Source organism: Haliotis rubra, unplaced genomic scaffold, assembly GCF_003918875.1.
Source record: "Haliotis rubra isolate DU_JTF1 unplaced genomic scaffold, ASM391887v1 Scf15, whole genome shotgun sequence".
In the NCBI taxonomy this organism is placed as follows: domain Eukaryota; kingdom Metazoa; phylum Mollusca; class Gastropoda; order Lepetellida; family Haliotidae; genus Haliotis; species Haliotis rubra.
In genome coordinates, this window is record NW_025765447.1 from 766,284 (window position 1) to 793,264 (window position 26,981).

A 26,981-nucleotide genomic window follows, 5' to 3' on the forward strand; every position below is an offset into this window, starting at 1 on the left:
GACTTGGTTGCCACATGTCATCGGTTCCCACTTGCTCAAGCAGATCCCTGCTTGTGCTGTTGATCACTGCATTGTCTGGTCCATACTCGATTATTTACAGACCGTCGTCACATAGCTGGAATATTGCTGAGTGTGGTGTATTTAAACTAAACTAACTCTCTTACCCGTACAAGCAAACACATACACATACATACAATGATTATGATGGTAAACCCTATCTCAAGTTCATTCCTGTTCAACATATTCTCAGACACTGTAGGTCTTCATCATTTTTGCATGAAAATACTATACATTCCTTATTATGGGAAAATATAGGTTGGGATTTATGGTTACTTGTATTGGTCGTAAGAGGTGAGTTAAAAGTTTGGTGTAATGGACCGTTCATAATTTATGGCTTTATTTAGGCAGGGCCAGCAATTTTGTACATTTGGGGGCGTGGTTGGCGAGCTGGCTAAAGCACCAGGCTAGTGATCCAGCGAGCTTGAGGTGCCCGGGATCGAGCCCACCTGTGACCGGGTGTAAAAACCTTGGAGTCAACTTTGTGTGCAGACTCTTTCAGTGTTGTCACAACCCCTAGTGTACAGTACACAACCCTGTGCACTCAACGAACACAACCATGTGCACTCACGAATCCGTTGGTATAAGACCAGATGGTGGCCACATGAATACGTGCAAACACCTAGTTGCTAGTACAACAATGTGCAGTAAACTTGGACAAAGTACTGTGACTATGTGTCCAAGTCCACCCAGCTGTGAATGGGTACCTTGTAAGGATGAGAAAGCCATAATAACTTGGTGCGCCTAGTGGCTGCAAGAGTTGTATGATCCCTGGGGAGTTGAGATTGATAATATGATGTGCCGTTGAGATTGACATTCAATGATCGAGGGAAAAGAAAAATACCAGTGCCTTGAGCATGCACTAGTTGCGTGGATATGTGCGCTATATAAATATCCTATAATAATAAAAATATTAATAAATAAATATGTCACATATTGTCTGGCTTCTAGGGATGTATAACATTAGCTATATATTAACAAAAAAAAGTTGTGTGTTTCCAAATCCCTTTAATATATTTCACCTGAGTAGTCAAACTATTGTATGTTTGTTAAAGTATGTGCTTATATACATAGTTAATTTTGTGCTCACAAATACCTTTCATGTAATGATAGTTTTCTAAAAAGGATTTGTTGAAAGGAAAATAAAAGTTTTTTTCACCTGAGCAGAAAGTCAATAAGTAAACTATAGACACAGTAACAGGTTGTCCATAACGAAAACAACACATTGGATGTCATCCATATAATATGTCAATATTGTACTTCCAGCTTCTAAAATGACACTCAAAGATGACTGATTTGTCTGTGTTCAGCTGGAAAATAATTAATGCTAAGTGTGACAAATATATATGTAATAGGTGTTAGGCTGACAACAGCTGAGAGATAAAGATCACATATTGAAGTTGGTGTGAAGTGTTCAGCTATAGTTTGGATGCAACAGTTTTTTGTACTGTTGGGGTTGAGTCACATCAAGGATTTGATCATACGCCTTCAAAGTGAGGCATCTAATTGCCAGCACACAAAGTTAGCGATCTAACCCACTCAGCCACAACATCGTACACTAAATGGAAGTCTGACAACTGCTATTCTGGATCACATACTCTGTGTGCCCTCCTACAAGTGTAAACTAGTATTGCTCCCATTACCAAAGCTATGTATACGCAGTGCCTTTAGAAAGTGGTCAAATTTAACATATCTTATATGTGGGAGTACACTTATATTATAATTTAAGTCACAGATTTTTATGACCAGATTTTAATTTTGAGGTTTCAGGCAAGACAATATTGATATTATTATATAGTTCAATCTTACTTCACGTTTTAATGTTAAATTTATGATTATCTTGTGTCTTAGTTAATTGCTTCCATATATTTCTTATCACTGATTAATGATGTTAAAGTTTAAGATGAATAGTGTGTGATTATCATAATCTAGTGGACCTGAACTTTATAATTTGGACTTAGAGGACATTGTCTGACTAAATGAAGTCCATTTTCGAAATACGTGGTTGTTAATGTCCAGACAATGCGTCCATGCATAGACACTAGAGCATAGTTTTTGTTTATGAGTCAAAATTAGTCAATAGCCTGTTTTCATGTGCATTTATAATTACATCCTCAGATTGTGTGTGTACATCATAGTGCCTTCTCTGAAAAGATACATTTACATGTATGACTACCAGTGATCATAAATGTGACTACCTATTGCAAGACATTCAAGTACTGAATCATGAACTTTAGCTGAAAACTAAGAGCTCCTGTTCAATGGTCAGATTATTGGAGACTTTCATTACGAGTTCAGGTAACATTCATCTGTGGTACATAAGGTTACTTCAATTCTCTTGCTGGGTGATTTTATTAAAAGTGGGGACAGTTTTCCAGAGAGATTGCGATGGACTACAAGTATCTTTCGTTACTTGATACTTACCATGGATTTTCTGTACTTAGTATACATGTTGACTCTAGTCATATCCTCAGTAAACATTATCATGTGTGGAGGAGAAAGTGTAGAAGGTATGACCACTGATTCTTAAAGGAAAACATTTTCATTTATTTGGTAAACAAGGTTATATACTACCGACACAGTCTAAGTAAACTTAGGCTCCGTATTATTCGTTACACTGCTATACTGAGTCTAACAAACCTTGTGGAAGGTCGCGTCAGATAACCTTTTCAATTGACCAATCAGAACACAGCTTACCAAATCGCGAAAGCTGACATTCGCACATACCTTTTGAACTTTACCTCCAAAATGTTTGTACCAAACGATTCCGAATACTTTTTTCCGTACGATCGGTTTCTAGTGAGGCACGCCACAGCAGTGAGTAAACAGTGACTGAAAATAGCGTTTTGTCAGTATTAAAGCATGTCAGCTTGCTGAAATATTAGCTAATGATAGCCATGTCACCAGAAACCCCTAAGCGTATATATTGCAGGGCAAATATCTGTGTTTTGTGCAATTTTCATTTGTTGGGAGATCAGTGTTGGCGAAGAGGGAAGAGAAAATCCAATTTGTAAGTCCCGCTGAACCCTAAATAGTAGCTGTTGTCTGATTGGTTAAATGCGTTTGTCCGTCTCGCGTTTGATTGGACGGTCTTAGGTCGCTCAAAGGTTACCTGACGCGACCTTCCACAAGGTTTTGTTAGACTCAATATAGCAGTGTAACGAATAATACTGAGCCTAAGTTTACTTAGACTGACTACCAACAAAAAGTAAGGTAACAAAACATTTGGATGCAGCTAGCATTTAGATGGACATGCACTCTACAATTGCATTGAAGTCAATATTTATCACAAGGACATATGCATAAACATCTTGAATGCTTGTGTACAGACAAAGACAAAGTGGCCTATACAATGATAGTAAGCTGTACAGTATCTCTCGTACGCCTATATAATAATAATAATAATAATAATAATAATAATAATTGCATTTATATAGCGCATCATTCACTAATAAATGCTCTGTGCTCTTAAGATGGGAATTGACACTTGAAAAGAAATGTTTTGAGGCCAGTCTTAAAACATGTTAGTGACTCGCTGGTTTTGAGTTCAAGCGGTAGCTCGTTCCACTTCATTGCTGCATTGAAAGCGAACGACCTTTTGCCAAAGTTGGTTTTGATGTTAGGCACTGTCACTAGCATTTGGTTTTGTGATCTCAGTGAGCGTGAGGGCTGATACAGGGGCAGTAACTCTGCGAGGTAGTCAGGGCCATTCCGCTGAGACACTTGTACGTCAATACAATAGTTTTGTAGTCAATTCTTGCGGTGATTGGTAGCCAGTGTAAATCATTTAGAATTGGAGTAATGTGATCAAGACTTTAGACTTTGTAATGATTCTTGCAGCAGTGTTTTGGAGGGCTTGAAGGCGGACGTAGCTGATCTTTGTTGACGTTGTTGAGGAGGCTGTTGCAGTAATCTACTCGGGACATGACCAGAGATAGGACAAGTTTTGAAGTAGCATCAGCACTCAGATAGTTGCGGAGTCTTCCAATGTTCCTGAGATGCATATGGGCCGTGCTAATGATGTTGGAGATCTGCTTGTCCATTTTCAGACTTTCATCGAGGATAACCCTAGATTCTTGACCTTCGGGTTGGAGTTATGGCAGTATTCCCTATTTGGAGAGATGGCTTGTCAAGTTTGGAAAGTGTTGTTTTCGACCCAATAAGCAGGAATTCTGTTTTACTTTCATTAAGTTTCAGTAGGTCTTTAGTCATCCATGTCTGAATGTCATTGCAGGAATCAGAAAGGGTGTCCAACGATGGCAGGGCTTCTGTGGTAGGGAATGAAGAATAGATTTGATTGTCATCTGCATATTGATGTTGGCTGACTTTGTGCTTGTCTGCTATTCTTCCCAGTGGTGTAGTGTACACAGAGAACAGCACTGGTCCTAGCACGGAACCTTGTGGGACGCCACTCCTGAGATCTGTGGGACATGATGTTTTGCTCTCAATCTTAACTACTTGAGATCGATCTGATAGGTAAGATTGGAACCATGAAAGAGCAGTACCCCTGACTTTAAGGTCACTTTCCATTCTTGACAACAACATGTGATGGTCAATAGTGTCGAAGGCTGCCGAAAGATCTAGAAGAACCAGTGCTGATACATTTCCTTTGTCTGCTTCTGTTAGAATGTCATTGGTGACTTTTATGAGTTTATGCTGTTTCCGTGGAATGGTTTGGTCGATATGCAGATTGATGTTTGTCAAGCAGCTTGTGTTTCTTCAGATGTTCAGAGAGGCGGGTACAAACAGCCTTCTCTAACACCTTCGAGACGAACGGAAGATTAGATACAGGTCTGTAGTTGTTCAGAGTATTATTGTCCAGGTTACTTTTCTTCAGAAGGGGTCTCACCAGAGCTTGTTTAAAAGTTTTAGGGAACTCGCCTGATGATATTGAGAGATTGATGATGTTGGCCTATATGGGACTATTGCAAGTTATCTAAGCACACTTAAGAATGCTGTCCTTGAGATAAACAGCCTGTAAATCACAGGTGAAAATCTTTCTGTTAACACTCCATGGGTAATAAACTACAGCTGTAATGGGTAAACACCTGCGTTGCCCAGAAACAGTGGTTTTATTGCAAATTTCAAGCTATAATAAAATACCTAAGTATGTTTACATTCAGAAAACATTTCAATAAACTCCTGGTTAAGTAAAAGACCATATAAGCTGAACGAACTGCGTTTACTTGATAAATGCATACTTTCAATCATGCTGATCTTGCATATTGATTGGCATGATAAGCTTTGCTAACAATCTAAACTACAGTCAAGTTGAACACATTGGTAATGCATATTCAGATAAGCATATATTTTTTGGAATAAGTGGAGCAGCACGCTATATTTGTGTAAAAAGTTGCCAAGGTTTGATAATATTGGAGTGGTTTGTGTTGACAATGAGCAGTAACGTGTTGGAAGCCAAGATTATGCTAGGCACGTGTCCTAGCTTCTCTGATATCACAGTGTTGAGTTAATTTCTTGCTTGGGTTAATCCTAGGCCATTACTGGATTTGGCCTTCTCCCAGCAGTCATTGAAAAATAATCTTGTGCTGATATTTTACTTCGATTGTTTGCCTATTGTTTTCACAAGAAGTTGTGCGCAGACACATGGTAACGAATTTAATTAATCAATTCAGGAAACCTGATACTGATCCCCACGATAACTGAATAAACGGGATCGGGTGGTCAGGCTCGCTGACTTGGTTGACGCATGTCATCGTATCCCAGTTGCGTAGATCGATGCTCATGCTGTTGATCACTGAATTGTCTGGTCCAGACTCGATTATTTACAGACCGCTGCCATGTAGCTGGAATATTGCTGAGTGCGGCGTAAAACTATACTCACTCCCCACGATAACTTGGCAATCAAGGTATTTCCCAGACTCGATTATTTACAGACCGCTGCCCTGTAGCTGGAATATTGCTGAGTGCGGCGGAAAACTATAGTCACTCACTCACTCCCCACAATAACTTGGCAATCAAGGTATTTCCCTTAATCTGCACTGAAAACCATACTTTGACATTTTAAATACATGTTGTAATAAATGATAAAAAATGATATTATCCTTGCATATGAGCAAAATAGTGTGTGAGTAAGGTTTACACCACTTGTAGCAGTTTTCCAGCCAAATCATGGCGGAGAACACCAGAAATAGGCCTCACACATCATACTGTAACGGTTGACGGGGTGGCTGGAGAGGTATGTACCACGACATTGTGGGTGTGTGGATCTTTCTCTTCCAGCCACAGCAACACAACAGTTTTAACTAGTAAATAATTTAGTAATAAGTTATAAAAGTTACCAACGATAAACTTTATTATGTATACAATAGCCAACTTCTAACAGTAAAGACAATATGCAATCACGCCGCCCAAGGCGTTACTCTACAAGTAATAAAGTACAGTTCAATTATATATATACTAGGCACATAAAGAAACTGTGCATACAAAAATTTAAAATCTAAATTTATCAAACCTGTGTAGACACATAAGGATTTAAACTCAGAGATTAGTGACTTGTATCAAACATGCATGTGCCACTTTCCGTGACGTCAGTTGGTTCGTCTTTGAGACGTGCAATACGTTGTTGCACGTGCATTCCGGGAAAGAGAAACAGAGCAAATGAATACCACACAATACTGTCACTTTGGAAAGCTCAACCCCTGCCCTTGCGATCGTTTAAAAAATTAAACGGCTATTGAAACGCAATTAGCATGCCAAGGCTCACGTCTCCACAACGTCATGAGGCCATTGGGATGGTCTGTGGGGGAATGTCTCAATGACAAGTGGCTGCACATTTCCACTGCCACCGGAACACCATTTCTGTACTGGTGAGACTCTACCAGAACACAAATGACGCCATCGATCGCCCACGTTCTGGACGTCCACGCGTGTAACAACGCCAAGACAGGACAGATGGATAAGGGTGACCCGCCTCTTACCACAGGTTTCAGACTGCAGTGATGACTGCCTGAACCATCCCAGGACTTCGCCAGATCCACCCCAACACAGTTCGACAATGTTTACGCCATCACGGAATCAGACCACGACGTCCCGCCATAATGTCGCCTATCCTGACACAACGTCATCGACAAGCTTGCCGAATGTGGTGCCGAAATCATGTCCGCAGACCCTTGTTTTGGTGGAGAAAAGTTGTTTTACAGATGAGTCCAGGTTTAACATTTCCCATAGTGATGGACGCCAACATGCCTATAGACGCCAGGGGAGAACGTTATGCACAGGCCTGTGTCTTGGAGAGGAATCGCTTTGGTGGTGGTTCCGTGATGATTTGGGGTGGAATAACACACGCCAAAGAACTCCTTTGGTGATTGTTCAGGGCAACTTAACTGGTGTGGGCTACAGGGATCAGATTCTTCACCTGTGGCAATTCCTTTTCTGCAACGTCATGGCCATTGGTTAACATTCCAACGGGACAATGCCCGCCCTCATACGGCAAGGGTTGCTATGGATTTCTTGCAACACCACAACGTTGACTTACTGCCTTGGCCTGCAAATTCACCGGATCTCTCCCCGATAGAGCATGTTTGGGACGAGATGGATCGACGTCTACGCCGTCTTCTTCATCCGCCAGATAACGTCCTTGACCTTGCACCAGAACTTGAGAGAATCTGGCGTGACATCCCACAAGCCTTCCTTGCACGTTTGATAGGCTCTATGCTTAGTCGATGCACTGCTGTTCTCAATGCCGATGGTGGACATACCCGTTATTGAGCTTGTGACATGGTCGTTTGACCCCTGACCCGCTTGTGGACTCGTGATGTCATTGTGATTGACTTTTCAGTTGAAATTCTCCCGACTTGTTATGGTCTTATGATCCCTCCATTAAAGTTTATATGTACCTTTGACATCGTTATCGTAATATTTTGACAATGCACAGTTTCTTTATGTGGCTAGTATAGTTACAACAGTGGAAAGATTTTACATGCGCTTCATTGAGTAGAGTGCCTCCGGCAAGCCGGGTATAAACTTACAGGTTATTCATTGTTTTCTTCCGAGCGACAGAGATGCCACCACCCAACTCTCAATGATTCGTCTGTCTCCTTCAACCATTAATCGAAGAATCTGCTGATCTCCGTTATTTCTATCGTGACGTAAATCCTAGATACGAAACCTTCTAAACACCTTGTATGACATCACATTATGGTGGCGCCCATGTCGAGACGTAGCTTACCTGAGGCAGCACAAATCAACACCAAAGTCGCTAAATAAATTACGCCACATGAGGTAGACCGATGGAGCGAGGTGAAGAGAAGGCTTGGATCTGTTTTACATACTAATTCCAACGGTATGAGCTCTCGTAATCCTAAGATCACGGTGAACTATATGTTGCAGTGCACTGGCACGGAACAACACTATATGGACAGTGTAACTGATACCGCTGGAAGTAGTATACCCAAAATTAGTGCCAGAAATAGTAAATAATTCATATTTATAGTATTAATGCATTCACATAATATATTATCGACACCCATGTAATCATTACAGTACTCATGTGGGGAATTGAACCAGGGTATAGACCAGGTTATGCTATGTTAATATACACCGTTCAGTCCTGACAAAGTGGAAGCTTTTACTACTAGGCTACCCATCTGCCAAGCCAAAGTTCACAAGAGCATATATACCTTGGGAGAGGAGCTTATTTTCTAAAGTGTGTGTTTATATTAGGAACATTTACAGTACGGAAATCCCACTAAGACATTACAGGTAAGTCTTATCTGTAAATAGTAAATAAGTACTTGTTAAATATAACACATATAAGTGTGGTAATATACTTTGTATTTCACTTAGGAGATTTGCTGACTGTATAAAGTTGTTTAGCAGCACTAATTAAAATTGAAACTTAATTGCTTTGATTATTCAGTGTTATTGTTATCAAATTCAGTGTGTGATATTAGCCAGTCCCTTAGTTTAGTACTCTGGTTTTAGGTCTGTGCAAGATGTCTGAATTATGGTCCCACGCAGATGAAGATGAATTATTACAATCTGACTTTTGCCACAGCCACAAGTTGGTCACTTGCCACTAATATGTCAGTCAATTCTGATTATATTCAACATGAACCAAACCCATGGGGTGTGGATGGATACCCCAGCACAACCTGATAAACTATCGATATGCCAATACAGTATGACGCAAATGATGAAGAGGGGATGAGTCAGTGGATATACCAGCACCGGGTGATACCACTGAGGATAATCAAACCCAAATTTGTATCAATACAGCTGATGTGCCTCTTGATTTACAAAGAAAGATGGATACTACACCCAGATATTTACTTCAACAGTGTGCAATACCAGTACAGAGTGATGCTCCTGCAGACATACTTTGTACAGAGTGATGATACAACAGACACATAATAGTACAGAGGGATGCACATATAGACATTCAAGTGCAGTGTGATGCCCAATAGACATACCAGAACAGAGTAATGCTCTATAGACATACAAGTGCAGTCTGATGCCTTTGACATACCAGAACAGAGTGATGCACCAAAAGACATACAGGTACAGGGTGATACACCTCTAGATATACCAGAACAGAGTGATGCACCTATAGACATACAAGTACAGTCTGATGTGCCTTTGACGCATTTCTAGAACAGAGTGATGCTTTATAGACATACAAGTGCAGTGTGATGCTCCCATAGACATACCAGAACAGAGTGATGCCTATAGACATACAAGTGCAGTGTGATGTTTCCATAGACATACCAGAACAGAGTGATGCCTCTATAGACATACCAAGTGCAGTGTGATGCTCCATAGACATACCAGAACAGAGTGATGCTCTATAGACATACAAGTACAGTCTGATGTGCCTTTTGACATACCAGAACAGAGTGATGCTACTATAGACATACAGGTACAGTCTGATGCGCCTATAGACATACAGGTACAGGGTGATGCACCTCTAGATATACCAGAACAGGGTGATGCTCTATAGACATACAGGTACAGTCTGATGCTCTATAGACATACAGGTACAGTCTGATGCGCCAATAGACATACAGGTACAGGGTGATGCACCTCTAGATATACCAGAACAGAGTGATGCACCTCTAGACATACAAGTGCAGTCTGATGCTCTATAGACATACCAGAACAGAGTGATGCCCAATAGACATACAGGTACAGGGTGATACCGAGCAGACATACCAGAACAGAGTGATGCTTCTATTGACATACCAGTACAGACTGATGCACCTATAGACATACCAGCACAGAGTGATGCTCTACAGACTCATTAGTACAGTGTTATGGACGCCGAGGAACATCATCTCTGAGGGATAGTGACAGTGACTTTGACAGTTCAGATAATGAACTATTGTCAACATTAAAGAGTAGGAAAGATCGGTCCCTGACAACGATCCAGCATCATCGCCAGGTGAAGAATATGATCCAGATGAAACCGCGACTCGATTCATCGGACTCAGAGTTTTACTCCAGTTCAGAATCTTCAAATGAACCTGTGATCAAAAAGCAAAACTTGTTAAACTTAAAGACAAAGAAACCACTTGACAAAGCGAGCCTGATACTTCCCAAGACCGCGATCTTTATCAGCTGCATCAAACAAAAGTCGACAGGTACAAAACTATTCTGCTCAAAATGCGTGATTCATGAAAGAAGATTGTTACAACTTGCTCAGTCTAACGGATACATTATACAACAGGTGCCTCAGCGATGGAGACTGCTTTCATTATCAAGCGTCAGCTCCATCTATCAGGAAGTATGAAGGCCACTCAATTGAGAAAAAACAACTTTGTGATCATTTAGAAGAAAGGATGAATGAATACATTGACTTTTTCCTATCAAGGAGGACAGTAATCTAGAAAAATGGCAGGATTATTTGCTAGAAGTAGAAAACTGCGTGAGGTTGGCTACTTCTCCAACAGAGTTGTAGATTTCCTCCCTCTGTCACTGGCAAACTGGTCTGGCCAATGTGTTCGAATATTTTGCAGCAGCAGCATCAATCCCTCTCATAGACATTACGCCAACAGCCCAAGGAATTGAGAAGAAAACCCGAATTGTCTTGGCATATACATCGCATTACAGGACTTCCCGACCACTATGATGCCTGTATGGCTCCAGCAATGCCATCTACGTCATCAACACACACACATTTGCCACGACAGTACTGCACTGACGCCAGCAACATCCCAGGGCACTTCATTCGCCAATTCTTACAACTCCAGTACAATTCCTGTTACATTCAATTATGAGAAACGATGTTACATCACGATGTACTCCCACAAACGATACTGATATTCCAGCACCCACTTCTAACATCCCCAAAACCACCTCAACACCAAGAAAAGTCAGCAGCTTTCAACACACCTCCTAAAGAAGACATTATTCAGGAAACGTCCGAGCAACTCCTGAAACCTGGATTAAAAATAAAAGAAAACATTTAAGACTGTCTGGACAAGAATATGTAAATCAGGAAGGGGAAAACTATGAGGGCTAGATCTGTACAAGCAGCCGACTGTTCCAAAATGTCGGTACAAATGTTCTGAAAAAAACATCTCTGAAGAAACCCGTAAAAATATTTTTGAAACCTTTTGGAAATTATCCTCATGTACCCAAGACAGAAAGACTTCACTTGTTCAAATACAACAGAAAAAAAAAAAAAAAAACTCGCTCTTACCTGGATGAAGAAGAAAATGTGGTACAGAAAAAACATAGCCAAGATTCACCGAACGTATCTCTTCAACTTGATGGAGAAATCGACACAATGTCTGTAAAACATTTTCAGAAAAACTTTGGATGTTGGTGAATCCTATATCAATCATGCTCTCTACAAAATAAGAACCAGGGATGTTTGCTGGGACTGAAAAAAGGGGACACCACAAACCACATAACAAGACTGCCACCGTACACTAAAATGGTTCGAGCACATAGAATCATTCCAACAGTTGATGCTCACTACACCAAGCGAGATACTCTAACAGGGAAGTTTTGGGATCGACATTAAATATAAAAATGTATGAACTGTACAAAGACAAGTGCACCAGTGAGGCTACCAAAGCAGTGTCATCATCACTTTACAGGAAGGTGTTCACCGAGGGAGTATAACTATTCCTTTCATATATACCAAAAAGGACCAATGTTCTGTGTGCTAGGAGGTACTACAGAGAAAAGGAGAGTGGGTCAGTTCAGCAAGAACTTGAACAGGAGTACACACAACACCAACAGAGAAAAATAAGAGCCCGTGAAGAAAAGATAAAAGGACAAAGCCCTTGCTCTGGAAGGACAAATCAATTTTTGTGGCAACATTTGATCTGGAGGCTGTTTTGTATACCCCATGCTCACTTGTCAGTGAACTTTTCTACATGAGGAAATTGAACTGTTACAATTTTACAGTGTACGCATTTAGTCACAAAAGGAGGCACATGCTTTGTATGGTCGGAAGTGGGATGCCAAGAGGGATCATGTGAAGTTGCATCTTGTCTGCAAATTCAGCTGAAGGCTTTGCCACCAACCGGTCAAGCATGTAGTTCTGTATTCAGATACCTGTTCAGGACAGAACAGAAACCAGTATGTCGCATAGCCTCCCTATTACATGATGTGACCACTATTGAACACATCAGTACAATTGACCACAAATTTCTGGAGCCAGGCCACACACAGATGGAGTCAATGCAATTCATTCTACCATTGAATTTGCCAAAAGAATACTAGCATCTATGTGCCAAGCCAGTGGGACACTGTTATAAGAATGGCCAGAAGAAAGGACCCTTACATTGTCGCCCCAATACAGTTCACCGATGTGATGGACTTTAAGAAATATGCCCATGGTAGACTGAAAAACACCAAAATTGATACAGATGGTGAGTGGTGTGAACTGGTTGTCAATGTGCTGGATGCGCTACATTAAAGGCAACCCAGAAAACATCTTCTTCAAGACTGAGCACAGCAATGAGCCATTCAGAGAACTGAAAGTGTCTACAGGCAGCACTGGGAAGACCTCAGAGTATCTGTGGGACCTCTGACCAAAAGTACTCGAAAACAAAGCAATTTCCTCAGCCAAGAAAAAAGATCTCATGTCACTCTGTCGGTTCGGGTATTATACCCAGAGAGTATCACAATTATTACAAAGAACTCCTGACAGATGCTGACAAACTAGAATGCCTCCCCTTCCTGGCCTTGGAGCAGGATACGGACACTGATACAGACTAAAGCTACTTACACTGAAAAAGCAGTGGATTGCTTTGTGCTATTACATGGTGTTAGTTATAATATGATTGTGGACATGGGTGAGGTTAGTGTAATTATCATACTGTCATAGTTTGGTTTTATATATTTCTTAGTCACTTTCATTCAAATGGTATGTCATGTTTCCAAGAACAGGTTATGTTGTATTATTTCCCTGACTCCTCATTTACTGTAAAGTGTTCTGCTATATATTTCCTCTTTTTGCAAATTTAACTCCCCGCATATAACTTGCACAATATTTCACACAAATCACCTTTTCCACCAAACGACATAGTTATGCAAAACCTTTTCCTATAAGACATTTAACAAGTTTAAAGTGTATGAAATAGTGTTAAGAGGTGGATATCAATATTAATTCTCAATTCAAGAAATGGCATTTAAATTTTGAGAAGTCATCAAATCATTAACTAAACGGTAAATACTACTCATTATTATATCTGACATGACATATCTGTGCCATCAAATACCTAATGCAATTATTCAGTGTTCTATCTAATCCGCGTGATGTAATCTTGATTCACTTATAACAGACTAAATTTTTAGTATCAAAGGTCTTTATCCTTCATCTATGTCATAGTCTAGTGTCATAGTTCTATTAAGTTTTATCATCCAAAACGGTGTTCCACAGGAGATATTGCTTGTGTGCGATCAGACGAAATCTCCTAGACATATCGTTTTGAGAGTAAATTTTGCACAATGCCCCCTGACAATATGCTATGACGTCATGTACTTGATGCCGTCACATTGCTATGACATCGCTGCACCATGCGAGTTCAATGGCAGTGTACTGTGTTCAGAGATGACCATTTTTCATTGAAAGCCAATGAAGAGTGATTTTGAAGATAAATATAGATCTCACCTTCGTGTCTTTCTGATATCAAACATATCAACACTCGTTGATCAAAGTAAACATATCGTCAAGCCTCGGACATTTGTTACTTTATCAACTCGTGGTGATATATTTGATATCAAAATACACTCGGCAATATACTCTATATACCAAGCGGCTTAAATTATTACTCAGAGCCGCTACATTATCCCTAATTTGACTTAATAATGAATGGGCTTTTCTGTGGTTGCGCGGTTATGTGTATGTTTGTGACTCTTGATTTTTCTTCTATTCTATTTAATTTGAAACTATACTGTTTATGAATTTCTGTTTACATGTAGTATAATATTGAAATAGTTAAAAATACTGAAATACAATGTCTTATAGTAATATGTTTTATTCTTCAATAAAGAAAGTACACGGTAATGATGCATTGTGGAACTATGTTGAAAGTATTGTGGACGCTTGTTGTCATGAATATATCTAAAAAGAAAGTCTTGAAGGTGGTTTAAGCAATTACTGATGTCTTCAGTGATAACAACATGTGAAGATACAATCTCACAAGCACAATTTAATATATATAAAGTATATTTTCTGTTATCAATATTATAACATTGTCAAAACAGTCAGCATATGTTTCAGATATTTTTGGCAAAAGAAATTGTTACTGTTTATGACATAAATTGCTGAAAGATATGAATGTATAGTCCATTTGGGTTCAAATTAGAATGACAATGTTTAAATAACTCGCAATTGGGATAAGTGCACAAAAGATTAATAAGACACATGGTCCTGAAACCTCTGTACCCAACAGGATATGAAATCTGACGTTTTTGGGTCGATCACGGAAAAAAGTTAACATATGTTATATTTGGGATTACACTTTCTCAGTAAAGTACAAATTCTAGTACTTTTGTTCGGTTGAGTCCCATCCGGGATTCGAACCCACACCCTCAGAGTCAGGCACCTTATCGCCAGCACACAAAGTCAGATGCCTAGACCACTCAGCCACCGCGGCTTCCACAAAAATGAAAGTCGGACAAAAATGGTGCTAGAATCTGTACTTTACTGAGAAAGTGTAATCCCAAATATAACATATACTGAGGGAAAAAAATAAGGGATCACATGAAAGCACAAGGATTCCATTATTTTTTTCCAGGTTTTTTCACAAGCGTTATATCACATAACTTGTCATATGTCATTTTTTTCCCTCAGTATGTGTTACATTTGACCTCTTTCTAAAATGGCATTGTGTATTTCATAGCTTTCGGCCATGGGAGCCGTGCCAATTAACACTTATCAAAGGGTACACAGAGTCCTCAATCTACACTACCAGTTTACCGACTTCCATTTTCGTGGAAGCCGCGGTGACAAACAAACTTCCTTCATGCCGTGTGACAATGTAGGATATACTTGGAGTTGATATACTTTGAGTTTTGGGTTGAGTTTTGTTGCCTACTCTCTTTTCAGTGTTTAATGATTTAGCAGCTAAAGTTAGTTGTTTTAACTGGTAGTCAGCAAGATGGTGACATGCTTAACATTCTAATGTACTGTAACATGCCATGAGTTGATGGACAGTTGGGTGACGTCACAATCCTGGAAGTGTATAACGAGAAAACAATATGTGAAATGCTGGACTTTCTCATTGATAACATCTTTGTGAAATTTGGGGGTAAAAGAATTTGCCAAGAAGTAGGCATCCCCATAGGCACCAATTGTGCTCCCTCCTTGTGAATCTGTTTCTTTATGTATTTGAATCAGAATTTCTGCTTGGGTTTGGCAAAATCTAAACAAGGAAATTTGGCCAAGAGGTTTAACTTAAGCTTCTGAAATTCTTCAAGGGCATTAAGAAGTTGGTCCACCTGAAGAAGGGGCAAGAACTTGCCCAGAAACGTCGTGGTAAACAGGTAAAGAAGTTCTTATCCATAAGATTTGGCTTGTGTTAAGCTTCCGGTACATGGATGATTTAATATGGTTCAATAACAATCAAATAGCCAATCTCCTTCCACTAATTTACCCACCTGAACTTGAAATTAAGGAGACAAGCGAGACTGCCTCAACTGTTTCATATTCAGATCAATGCAGGATTCAGAGTGACCCAAATATCTCCACAAAACTATGTGACCAAAGGGATGATTTCAATTTTCCTCTGTAAAGCTTTCAAGAAGTTTTATGGTAGACATAAAAAAATTCCAAATTTGATGCATCAGTGACAAAAATGATGTCCGATGCAATTCCCTATTTCGACTTATTACCACAATACATTCCCAAATTATTTTAGGTGAAAAAAATGACTAGACTTAGCATATGTTTATGACGGGTGCCACCAGTGGGGCAGGATACGCTCACCTTTTCGCGAACACCTGGTATCATCACTATTCCAAAGTGATTCATAAACACATGCTCTGTCATCTTATCGCATGGTAATAATCACTGGATTGTCTGGTCCAGACTTGATTTGTTTACAAACAACATCATACAGCTGTAATGCTGCTGAAACAAATATCTGATCATGATATGGTCACAATTGTACAATCGACTCTGCTTTTAGCAGATTTCATATGAATTTGGAAAGGGTTTTGTCGCTTCTATGTATGTATTTATTTGTAACATGAAATTGACAAAGCTAATATTTGGTGTTGAAGCCCTTGGACATATAAAGTATCAAGATCCTGTAGGCAAGACACCAACCTGTCTGCTTATGATAACAATTTGCAAGATAAAATCACACTCCAATCTATTCTGGACAGGAAGTCCACAGCAGCTATACTCCGGGACCACGTGTCTTTATGGTGTTGAAGATTACAGCATCCTCGGACCTCCTCGATAGATGGTCATCTCTGTGCTTGACATATTTGTCCAGGGGTCGACAATCCATTGCCCGACGTCCGAGTCCAGTGTTTTTTTTCTGTCGGGCAAGCAAATTTGTATATCACACTGTACCGGTGTCCAGTTGACTTTCCAGTGTTAATTATGTTGTTTATTTAAAAAATCAACAAGAAAACGAATGGTATAGTGGAAAAATTATCAGGGCAAGTGATTTTACATGTGCCACTGTACCGGAGTACACTAGCAATTTTAAAGTTATTTCCACCCCTGTGGTCTTATTGAAGTAATATCATGGAGGGGGACACTATAGACTGTGACTATGTGGCCACAGTCTTTTAAACCTAGTCTTTAGAACAAGAACAAACCCCGATTATCGGCCCAATCCACAAAGTATTTGTAGGACTACAAACATCATAAAACTTGTCGTAACGTAATGACGGAATGACAAAAATCCAAAGTGACCTACGAACCTATCTTGAAAATATCCCATAAAGTTAAGATAGAAGTTACAAGAGGTTAGTGCCTGTTGTAAATTAAACACTTCTGTCGTAACTTCAGCTATCAAAATGGCAGCTTATTTGAAGAATCAAGACAGTCACAACTAAGTGTGTTTCCATACCTTGCTCTAAGGGTACTCAACACATTTAATAATATATCAAATTTACAAATGTATTATGAACACTTTGTGTATCAGTCATAAATAATAGTGAAAGTTTCTTAATTTTGATCATAAAATTCAGTGATCCATGTCAGTTAGAATGCTTTGTGGATTGGCCCCAACAAGCTTCCCTTACGCGAAATATGAAAGCCCTGTATAGTTATGAAGTGGTGTAGTGCGCAGAAATGTAATATTTAGTCATGATTTCAGGTGCAGGAACTTTACAATTCCTATTAAGAATTTGGTAGAAAATACATTGTTGTCCATCCCTGGGGACACAATGTATATTCCTCCTGTGCCCATTCTGTACATTTGTGCATACTTAAAGCATATTAATGCTATGTATAAAACCCTAAGTAGCCACCAAGTAGAGCCAGACTGTAGGAATGAATATTCATAACTACGCCAAAAAAAATATATGTCTGTTTCCGGTAACCCGATCGACCCTATCCTTAACCCACCCGACCCTAAATCTTTTCTCAACCAAGTCAAAATCATGACTGGAGTGCATTTCAACTCATCATTTTCATCCAAATCGAGTATGATATTTTCATGTTTTTCAGTGTACATAGGGCTAAAATGGATTGCATCGAATATGTGCATAATGTGCTCTCACTGACAAAACCTGCAAATAAATAACAGTAATAAGAGACAATACTTCATGCAACAGCTCTTGTGCACTGGACCAATTTCTTATGCAACTTGGGGGGGCGGTGGGGCCTAAAAGCGTAGTGGAAGACCCAGGTTCGATTCCCCACATGGGTATAATGTGTTTCTGCCCATTTCTGGTATCCCCATGCTCACTCACTCGCTCTTATGCAGATATTGCTGAAATATTGCTAAGAAGCAAGATTTCTGGGCTAAAACTAAACTCAGTCAGTCTCAGATGTGTTTGTTTCATCACACATTTCTACAGCTTTTATAATTAGTTGTCTGTGATTCTTGCAAGCAATCTTAGTCTTCATTAGCTAAGGCGATAAAAAATTCCATGATTATTATAGAGCTATAAACTGCCTTTCAGTCCCTGAACCATATTGTTTTCCTTTCCAACTGTAATGCCTAAGTCCGTGAATGTAGCAAGTCTAGATTTCCTCACGTTCTGAATCTCCCATCTCACTGGCCCTCCTTTTAAATTTAAGTTATGAGTTGTTTCTATAAAAGTTATATAGTTTTAGACACTATGTATCAGTCTAGAGTTCTTACATTCTCACTGCCTTTCGTAAAAATGTTTAATTTTTGTTTAAAAATCCTGTATATTCTTCAGCACCATTCTTTGTTTTCTCCACTAATTAGGTCACTTGAGATAATGTGTCTGTGGTATATGTAGGATCCGGTCGGAATGTCACCTTGAAGTCAGCCGATTGTTATCTGTTAACTTAATGTTCAAGTCTTGCAGGTGGTTTGGAAAATTGAGAATGTTTGTCTCTAGCGGCTTGTGATCAGTGATGAGCTCAAACCATGATCCATAGAGGTAGATCGTGAATTTCTCCCTAGGCCCACACAACCACAAGGGTATCCTCAGTCTGAGAGTAACAGCACTCTGTGTAAGTTAATATGCCCCTTGCCTACAACCTGGACTATGATCAGTCCTGCTGTTCTGTTGTAAAGGGGCGGTGGAGAGCCTAGTGGTTAAAGTGTCTGCTCGTCATGCCGAAGACCCGGGTTCAATTCCCCACATGGGTTCAATGTATGAAGCCCATTTCTGGTGTCACCCGCCATGATATTGCTGGAATATTGCTAAAGCCGGCTAAAACCATGCTCACTCACTCACTCACTCACTCACTCACTCACTCACTCACTCACTCACTCACTCACTCACTCACTCACTCACTCACTCACTCACTCACTCACTCACTCACTCACTCACTCACTCACTCACTCACTCACTCACTCACTCACTCACTCACTCACTCACTCACTCACTCACTCACTCACTCACTCACTCACTCACTCACTCACTCACTCACTCACTCACTCACTCACTCACACAGCCAGCTTGGCTTGCACCAATGGTCTGGCTTGTATTTCCACCAGTACTCTATTATGTGAGCACATTAGTACAAACCAGTACAATCTTCATTGAGTTGAAACCTTATTCCTGGTATTCCCCAGTGTCGAAGGAATTTCTTTTGTGTTGGCTTTTGTTGCGGTTCTGATATTATGGCTAAATCTTCATATTGATAATGCTCTATCATGATGGCCTTGTCTCAACAGATCAACTGTACATTGTGTGGTTTGGCCGGAAAATTCTAAATGAGTCTTTTTTCTGCGAGGACGCTCTGTATGTCATGATTTCCTACATTTTCAAACATTTGAACAGTTTCTGGTTTAATGTCCTCAATTATGTGTCCAGTAACTATTGATTTTCTAACCACTTTTCTCTCGGAAATTACTTCTCTGGCTCACAGAATATCCGTTATTTTCTATTTCCCTCTCTTGAGTACCAGTTTCATAATCCTATCAATTTCCTGGTGTTCTTTCTCTCAGATGCCTAAAAGAGTTGGCCTGAAATGCAAATGTTAACCCATAAATCAGTGTAAAAAGAATTAATTGTGAAATCAATAAATAATCACACAAGATCAATGAATAATCAGTAAATGAGACTGAAACACCAGTTTTAGGTTTCCAATCAACATTAAAATAAGCACTTACGACAATCATATAAATTAGTGGACAATTAGAAATTAATTAGGTATCCAATCCACAATAGAGAAAAGTCAGATTTGGTATGGCCTCATTCAAGGTTCTTTTGGGCATAGCCAACATTTCGGAAACAGTCACATTCTGTAAGTTCTCCAGCGATGAAGCTAGGTGTCATGTTTGTAAACAACCAAGGGCAGATAACTCTAATCACTCACTGCAGCACTTGACTACATACAAGCTCTACAATCATTCTCCTGACACTAAATGTATTTACTACCACTTCAGCTGACAGTTATATTACTTAGGGACCGTTCATAATTTATGGCTAGGGGGTTGGGGTAGGGGAGTGTGGGGAGTGGAAGAAGAGAAATATGATTTTAAAGGTGGGTCACCCATTTGGTTCTGACAGAGTATCAATTTTGTAAATAAAATAAAGAAACATTATGCTTAAAAATTATGAGAAGGGGGGAGAGGGGATGATTTTGTACATGACATGCAGGGGGGTTACTTACTTCGTACATAAATTATGTACTGTTTCTTACACGTAACAATTTGCCAATGGGAAGGTATAAAATATAAAAGTATTTCAATATTACAATATTATCAGAGACCTTTGGTATATCTATCTTAATTCATATAAACATTGCAACAATAAAACAAGATCATGCCCTTCACAATTGATCAAACATTTAAAGGTTTTGTCAAGTTCTAATCTTATGAAAAGTAGTTTAAAAGACAAGAAAATAGGTACCACTCTTGCCTGAAGGTTGTGTAGCACAAGGAAAAATATTGAAATTCTAAAACCAGTGATGTTTCTTCTTGTCTGCTTTGGCAGTTAATGACAGGCTCTCACCTGCAAGAGGTCGTATTAACATGTCAGCTTTTTGAAAACTGGTAATGGTCTCATTTGAAACAAAAATCCTCCAATCTTCATTTTCAGAAAAACTATGAAAAACTGTTTATCAATTTGGTCTTGCCTTGGGCAATATTGTGTTTGGCATCTGTTTTGTAGTATTGTTAGTGGAGTTCTATAAGATGGAAACAGACTGTTGTTATCAAACTGATTCATCCGGAAACTGATTCAGTTAATGATGCAGAATGAATTAGGGCAGTTGGGTAGCCTAGTGGTTATAGCGTTCGCTCGTCACGCCAAAGACACAGGTTTGATTCCCAACATGAGTACGATGTGTGAAGCCTATTTCTGGTGTCCGCGGCCCGTGATATTGCTGGAATATTGCTAAAAGCGGACTAAAATCATACTCACTCACTCACTCACTCAGAATGAATTGACAGGCCACTCAACATATACTCAAACGAGAAATTTATGAAGCACTTTCATCTTGTCATATGCTCAGCATTATTCTTCAACATTGCCTCCTATACTCAGCATTGTAAAATAGTATGCTATGTTTATGCATTTATTTCGGGCTGTGACTGTGTGGACTGTGCACTAGTGGATAGTGCGTGTGCCATGAAAGCAGGTCTGGGATGCAGTCTCGGCTGTGTCATGCCAAAGGGCTTTAAAAAAGGTACACTGCCTACCATACAGTATTAATGGGATAAAACAAGGACTTGTCAAGTCAGTAGGCTTGGGTCAGTATGGTCATTCATGTTAAAACAGCTGAATGGCATATCTGACCATATATAAACGGCATAATGACGAGTACAAGCAATCGAACCCCGAATCACCAGAACACATGCACACACACACACGCACTGACAGATTTACGTCGCTATAACTATTTGTGTCGATATTGCCCTATGTCACCTCTCCTCTACATCTGTTTCAGGGCTGTGGGCTGCATTTTTGGAGAGCTGCTCAACAACTCCCCTCTGTTCCCAGTAAGTAACAAAGTGTTGGTGATTCTGCCCAAATAAATTTTTCTTACAAATTACTGTGCTAAATGGGGTGATTCTTCACTTGGATAATATTATTTCTTTGAATATTTCTCCAAATATTGCTTTATGAATTTTTCTATTGGAGGTGAAACAGTACTTCAGGATTACATGGTGCTATTTTGGCAAATAGGAGCATACCTTTGAAAGGTGCATGCTTCAATAAACAATTTATTGATGGTGAAATAGTAAAGAGAACGAAACAACAATAGGCATAATACTTTATTAAGAATTCAGCAGAAGCTTATCTTCTTTTCTGCAAATAAAGCTGATATGTGATGAATTTTTGTAAGATACATTTAAAAAACAAGATGGCTGCCATGTATATTACACAAAAGGAATTAAAGAAAACCTGATTCTTTCATATTAGTATTGTTAAACTGTAATGAAATGAAAGGACCAAGTGGTCTTACATTTCTCACACTTCTGACTCACTCACTCACATACTGACTGACTGACTGACTGACTGACTGACTCACTCACAGCTGTGTCCATGTTTCAGGGGGAAACCGACATAGAGCAGTTGGTGTACGTCCTCCGCGTGCTGGGCACCCCCAACAAGGAGACGTGGCCGGTAGGTATTATCTTCATGTAAATTTCATGTAAATTACTTTTATTTCATTGGTCAATGATGCGTTAACAAGTTTACGTGTCAACCCTCCAACGAGGGTGACAAGTGGAAAAATATTACCTGCTGCCACGGTATCCATCAGACTCTCCGCCGAGAAGCTGTATTACTAACAATAGTATGACGTCATAATATGACGCATGCAGTGCCCGGAGTTTGAAAACAGTTCGATTAGCTGTTTTGTAATTCACATTCATGTACACATTTATTTAACCAACTTTTTTATTTAAACTATTTTATACATTGAATCGTTTGCACACTCAACTTAAACATAATTAACCATTTTCATAGCAGTTTAAAGCTTGTCAGAATATGTTTCACTGATTTAAAAAATCCAGTCGAGAGGCAGAAGCCATTTTGTTTACATGTCATATAGTGGGTAACGATCTTCAAAATACAATAATATGATATTTTGTACATTTAACATGGCGGTAAGATAAATATGTTGTATGCTTCTCCCTCGGGTAATATGGTCTGATGTACGCCTCTTTGTAGCAGTGTTATCCCTGGCCTACCGGCTCGGGTGACACTGCTACAAAGATGCGTACATCAGACCTAAACCCTTGAGAGAAGCATACAACATATATTGCCATAACAACCTGCTGTACAGGCCAACATCCCCCCAGAAGAATTTACCAGCCTATGTGTGATCAATTGTACAGCTTTAGGTACCAACACATACCCTTGATATGACTACAGGGCTTTATCTGTTAGAAACATGTAACATATGTTATATTTGGGGTAACACTTTCTTTGTAAAGTACAGATTCTAGTACTTTTGTTGGGTTGAGTCCCATCCGGGATTTGAACCCACACCCTCAGAGTCAGGCACCTAATCGCCAGCACATGAAGTCAGACACCTAGACCGGCGATTAGGTGCTGGCGATTAGGTGCCTTATTTTGAAGCAATTTCATTTGTAGTAGAAGTAGTAAATATTTTTACCGATGTAGGACGTACATTTTGAGAGGCTCAGCTATGCAAAATTTCAGCGTCAAATCAAAACCATGATTTGTAAAAGCAGGGTTTTCATTTCTTTCCTGAGTGGCATTTTAGAAGTTGGGACGTACAATACTGAACAAACTTTATGGATAACAACTGCTTTTATTTCGTGAGTGCGACGTTTCGATACAGATCCTTGTACTGTTGTCATGAAATTCGTGCTAATTGACAACAATATTATACAAAGAATCTGTTCAATATTTTCATTTCTTCACGCAGAAAGATGTCACATCACAGGTTACGATCTGAATTTGAGTATACTGAATGATATATGTATGAGAAAAGACTTACTCTGTCAGTTTACAATAACACCACACTTTGTCCAGGGGATGACGGACCTGCCAGACTACCACAAGATCTCCTTCCCATACAACCCCCCGATCCCCTTCGAGGATCCTCCCCGACGCATCCCCAGTAGCCCTGGATCTCCTGAAGAAGTTCCTGGTTTACCCCACCAAGAAAAGGATATCGGCTAAGGAGGTGAGTCTGTGTTACATGGCCATTATAGAGGACAGGGTTTTACCTTGACTTACAAAAGAAGCGATCCAGGAGACCTCATATAAATATTTTACTGGTCCTTGGAGACAATAATTTCTATTGTTGGGTAATCTCTCAAAGAAGATACAAAATGTTCCAGCCTTAGTTCCTTACAACCAAGTAAATTTATCTGTTTAGATGCCTTCAATGAAGGGCAGCTGCTCAAGATGCACCTGGTGAGATCAATTTGGAAGATAATTTTTGCACAGGTTTTACACAAACAACAACTGTGTGTCCTTACCACTCAATTGTACAGAATGGTTGCAGAAACCAAAACACTGTGTCCTTAAGGACACACAAACATATTCATTGTACCTTGAGTACATCAAGAGCAGTAGCTGGTACTTCATCCATCATACTCAGGATCACTGATTCATTCCGGGATCTGATGTAATTATCTACAGTACACCACACCATTTCATTACTTTATTGGATCCCCTTGCTGCTAGACAAAGGCTTAGTCTCTGAATATAGAAAAGTTTGGTAAAACAAATAATTCTATTTTAATTGTAAAGGAGCCCCAGTGTGAGGTGAGATTGAGCCTGAGGAAATGTAGACTTGCTTTATCTAGGGCTGTCACATTGAGGATGGGGCTGGTCGGGAGGGAAAATAATGTGGTTTTGGAACTGTGAGACAATCATAGTTGCAAGCTGAAGAACTAATTATGCAAAATCCTTTGTTGGATTGAATTTTTTTTTAAATTATTTTTGTTTTTAAATAAATTGTTAAGTGAAAAACGTTCAAATTCTTCTTTTCAGGAGCCATTATGCCTAGCAATCTGAAATGTTATGGGGTATAAAAAGTTTTGTATATGTGTCAAGCATCACAACTATTCAGATATTGAACAACTGTTCAAGTGGCATATTTTAAGAATCAGCAAAGTCTAAAGAGCTGAAGCTGATGTGTTTCTATCTCTTCAGTGGTAGATATTCTGAAATCTGAAAAACAAAATGTAACAGAGAAACTTTGTGAAGTGTTTCACAAAGCGAACATAACTGCCAGAATGAAAATCCCAGAAGTGGACATACATTGAAACAACTACTAATCAATATACTGCCAGTCTATACTCGACTTCTGCCTTACCGTTATGGCGCCATCAGGAACTAATGCTGGTCGGCAGCACCAGGGCTCTTACAGGGCTGTGGGATTGCCAGATTTTACACAAATTACTATTTAGTATGATTAATCATAGCTAAAATGTAAACAAAACATTGTGATTTTGAAGATATAATTGTGGTATCGCAGAAACTGTTTGAACTTTCATGCTCCCATGACCCTGAAACAGTAGCAACACTCTACATGCAAGTTTCTCAGCATCGTTCATTTGAACGTTTGTTGATATGAGGACCACTCTTTGATTCTATATTGAATATGTAGTGAAGATACGTGAATTGTGAGGCATGTTGCTGACATCTGTTGGTGTCCTTGGGACACCTGTTGGTGTCCTTGTGACACCTGTTGGTGTCCCTGTCTGATGCAGTAACATCTAGAGATATTGGCTAAGACAAGCCTCAACAACAGGCACATAAAAGTGGGCATGGCAAAATTTGTTTCAAACTAACTTTCATGCTTATCTGAATGTGGTAAAATATTAGTTACCATGACATATGTATTGTTAAAATATTCAATAAATATTTCCAATTGTAGTTTTTAGTTTTGGGATGTTTTGATAAATTTTGCTTTCATGTGAGATGTATTTATGACAAAATTATATTTCTCACTTTAGAACAGTTTGAATTACATGTATCAATTTCTGCAAAGCAATATAGATATTTGGGTAACAGATGTGTCAGTGTTTAACTATTTCCAGCTGTTTGCAGCTTTCAATATTTCAGATATTTTTATATGATAAGTTATCAGTAATGTATATTTTAATCTTTTTTCTCCTCAGTGATAATGGGTAAAAATCTATCAATGCATTAAAAATAATTCAACTATTATCTTTCATCTGAATATCACTTATGTGAAAACTATTTGACATATTACAAGTGTACCATACAAAATATATGGATAGATGTTTTACTTTTCTAACTTGATATACATAATTTTTCCTTATCCTGACTCATGCTTATTGCTTGTCTCCTTCCTCTTGCGAACGTTAGTGGGACACTTGTATCTTCTATTGAAGCTCCCTTCAATAAAAACATACGTAAAATCACTACTCACCATGAGTTATCCCTCTGGCCGTTTTGGCGGGAAAAGTGGCGCCACCGCTCCCACATGCTTCACTCTCTCCTTCTTCGCCCTAGTGGACGGTTGGGAGAGCGCCTGTGTCTTCTATACGGCACTATATCCTTTCATTTATTAGTTATTACCCTATACATTACCTTTATAGGGGCTTAGGGAGTATCCTTCAACAATATGGTTTGAAATTAATTCGTAAATTTTACTGTTTATTCACGGTTTTGTCCGTGTTTGTTCAGTTGTTTAAATTTCATGAAAACCTTTTCTCGTTGTAGGTTTAGGTTCGCTGCTGCAGACCCGCATTTATTGTGCCCTAGCTGCACAACACCATGTACTTCCAGCTCTCGCTGCAACCTTTGTCAGCATTTAACCAATATTGAATTTAATAAATATATTTTTTGCGTATTAGGCGTGCAAAAGACAGATCCAGGCGACTTGTTCAAGTCATGGATATGCCGGCTGAGTCCCTCACGTGTCAACTGATGTCAGACGA

At 39.3% G+C, this 26,981-nt stretch overlaps 1 protein-coding gene across 1 annotated transcript in view; it reads left to right on the forward strand.

The window, feature by feature from the left end:
* Positions 1 to 26,981, forward strand: part of LOC124270139 (cyclin-dependent kinase 20-like) — a 61,148-nt gene that overhangs the window by 26,154 nt on the left and 8,013 nt on the right. Inside the window, 4 exon segments of the mRNA XM_046705162.1 lie at positions 22,034 to 22,085; positions 22,642 to 22,713; positions 24,094 to 24,158; positions 24,160 to 24,247. Coding sequence (XP_046561118.1) covers positions 22,034 to 22,085; positions 22,642 to 22,713; positions 24,094 to 24,158; positions 24,160 to 24,247 — 277 coding nt within the window.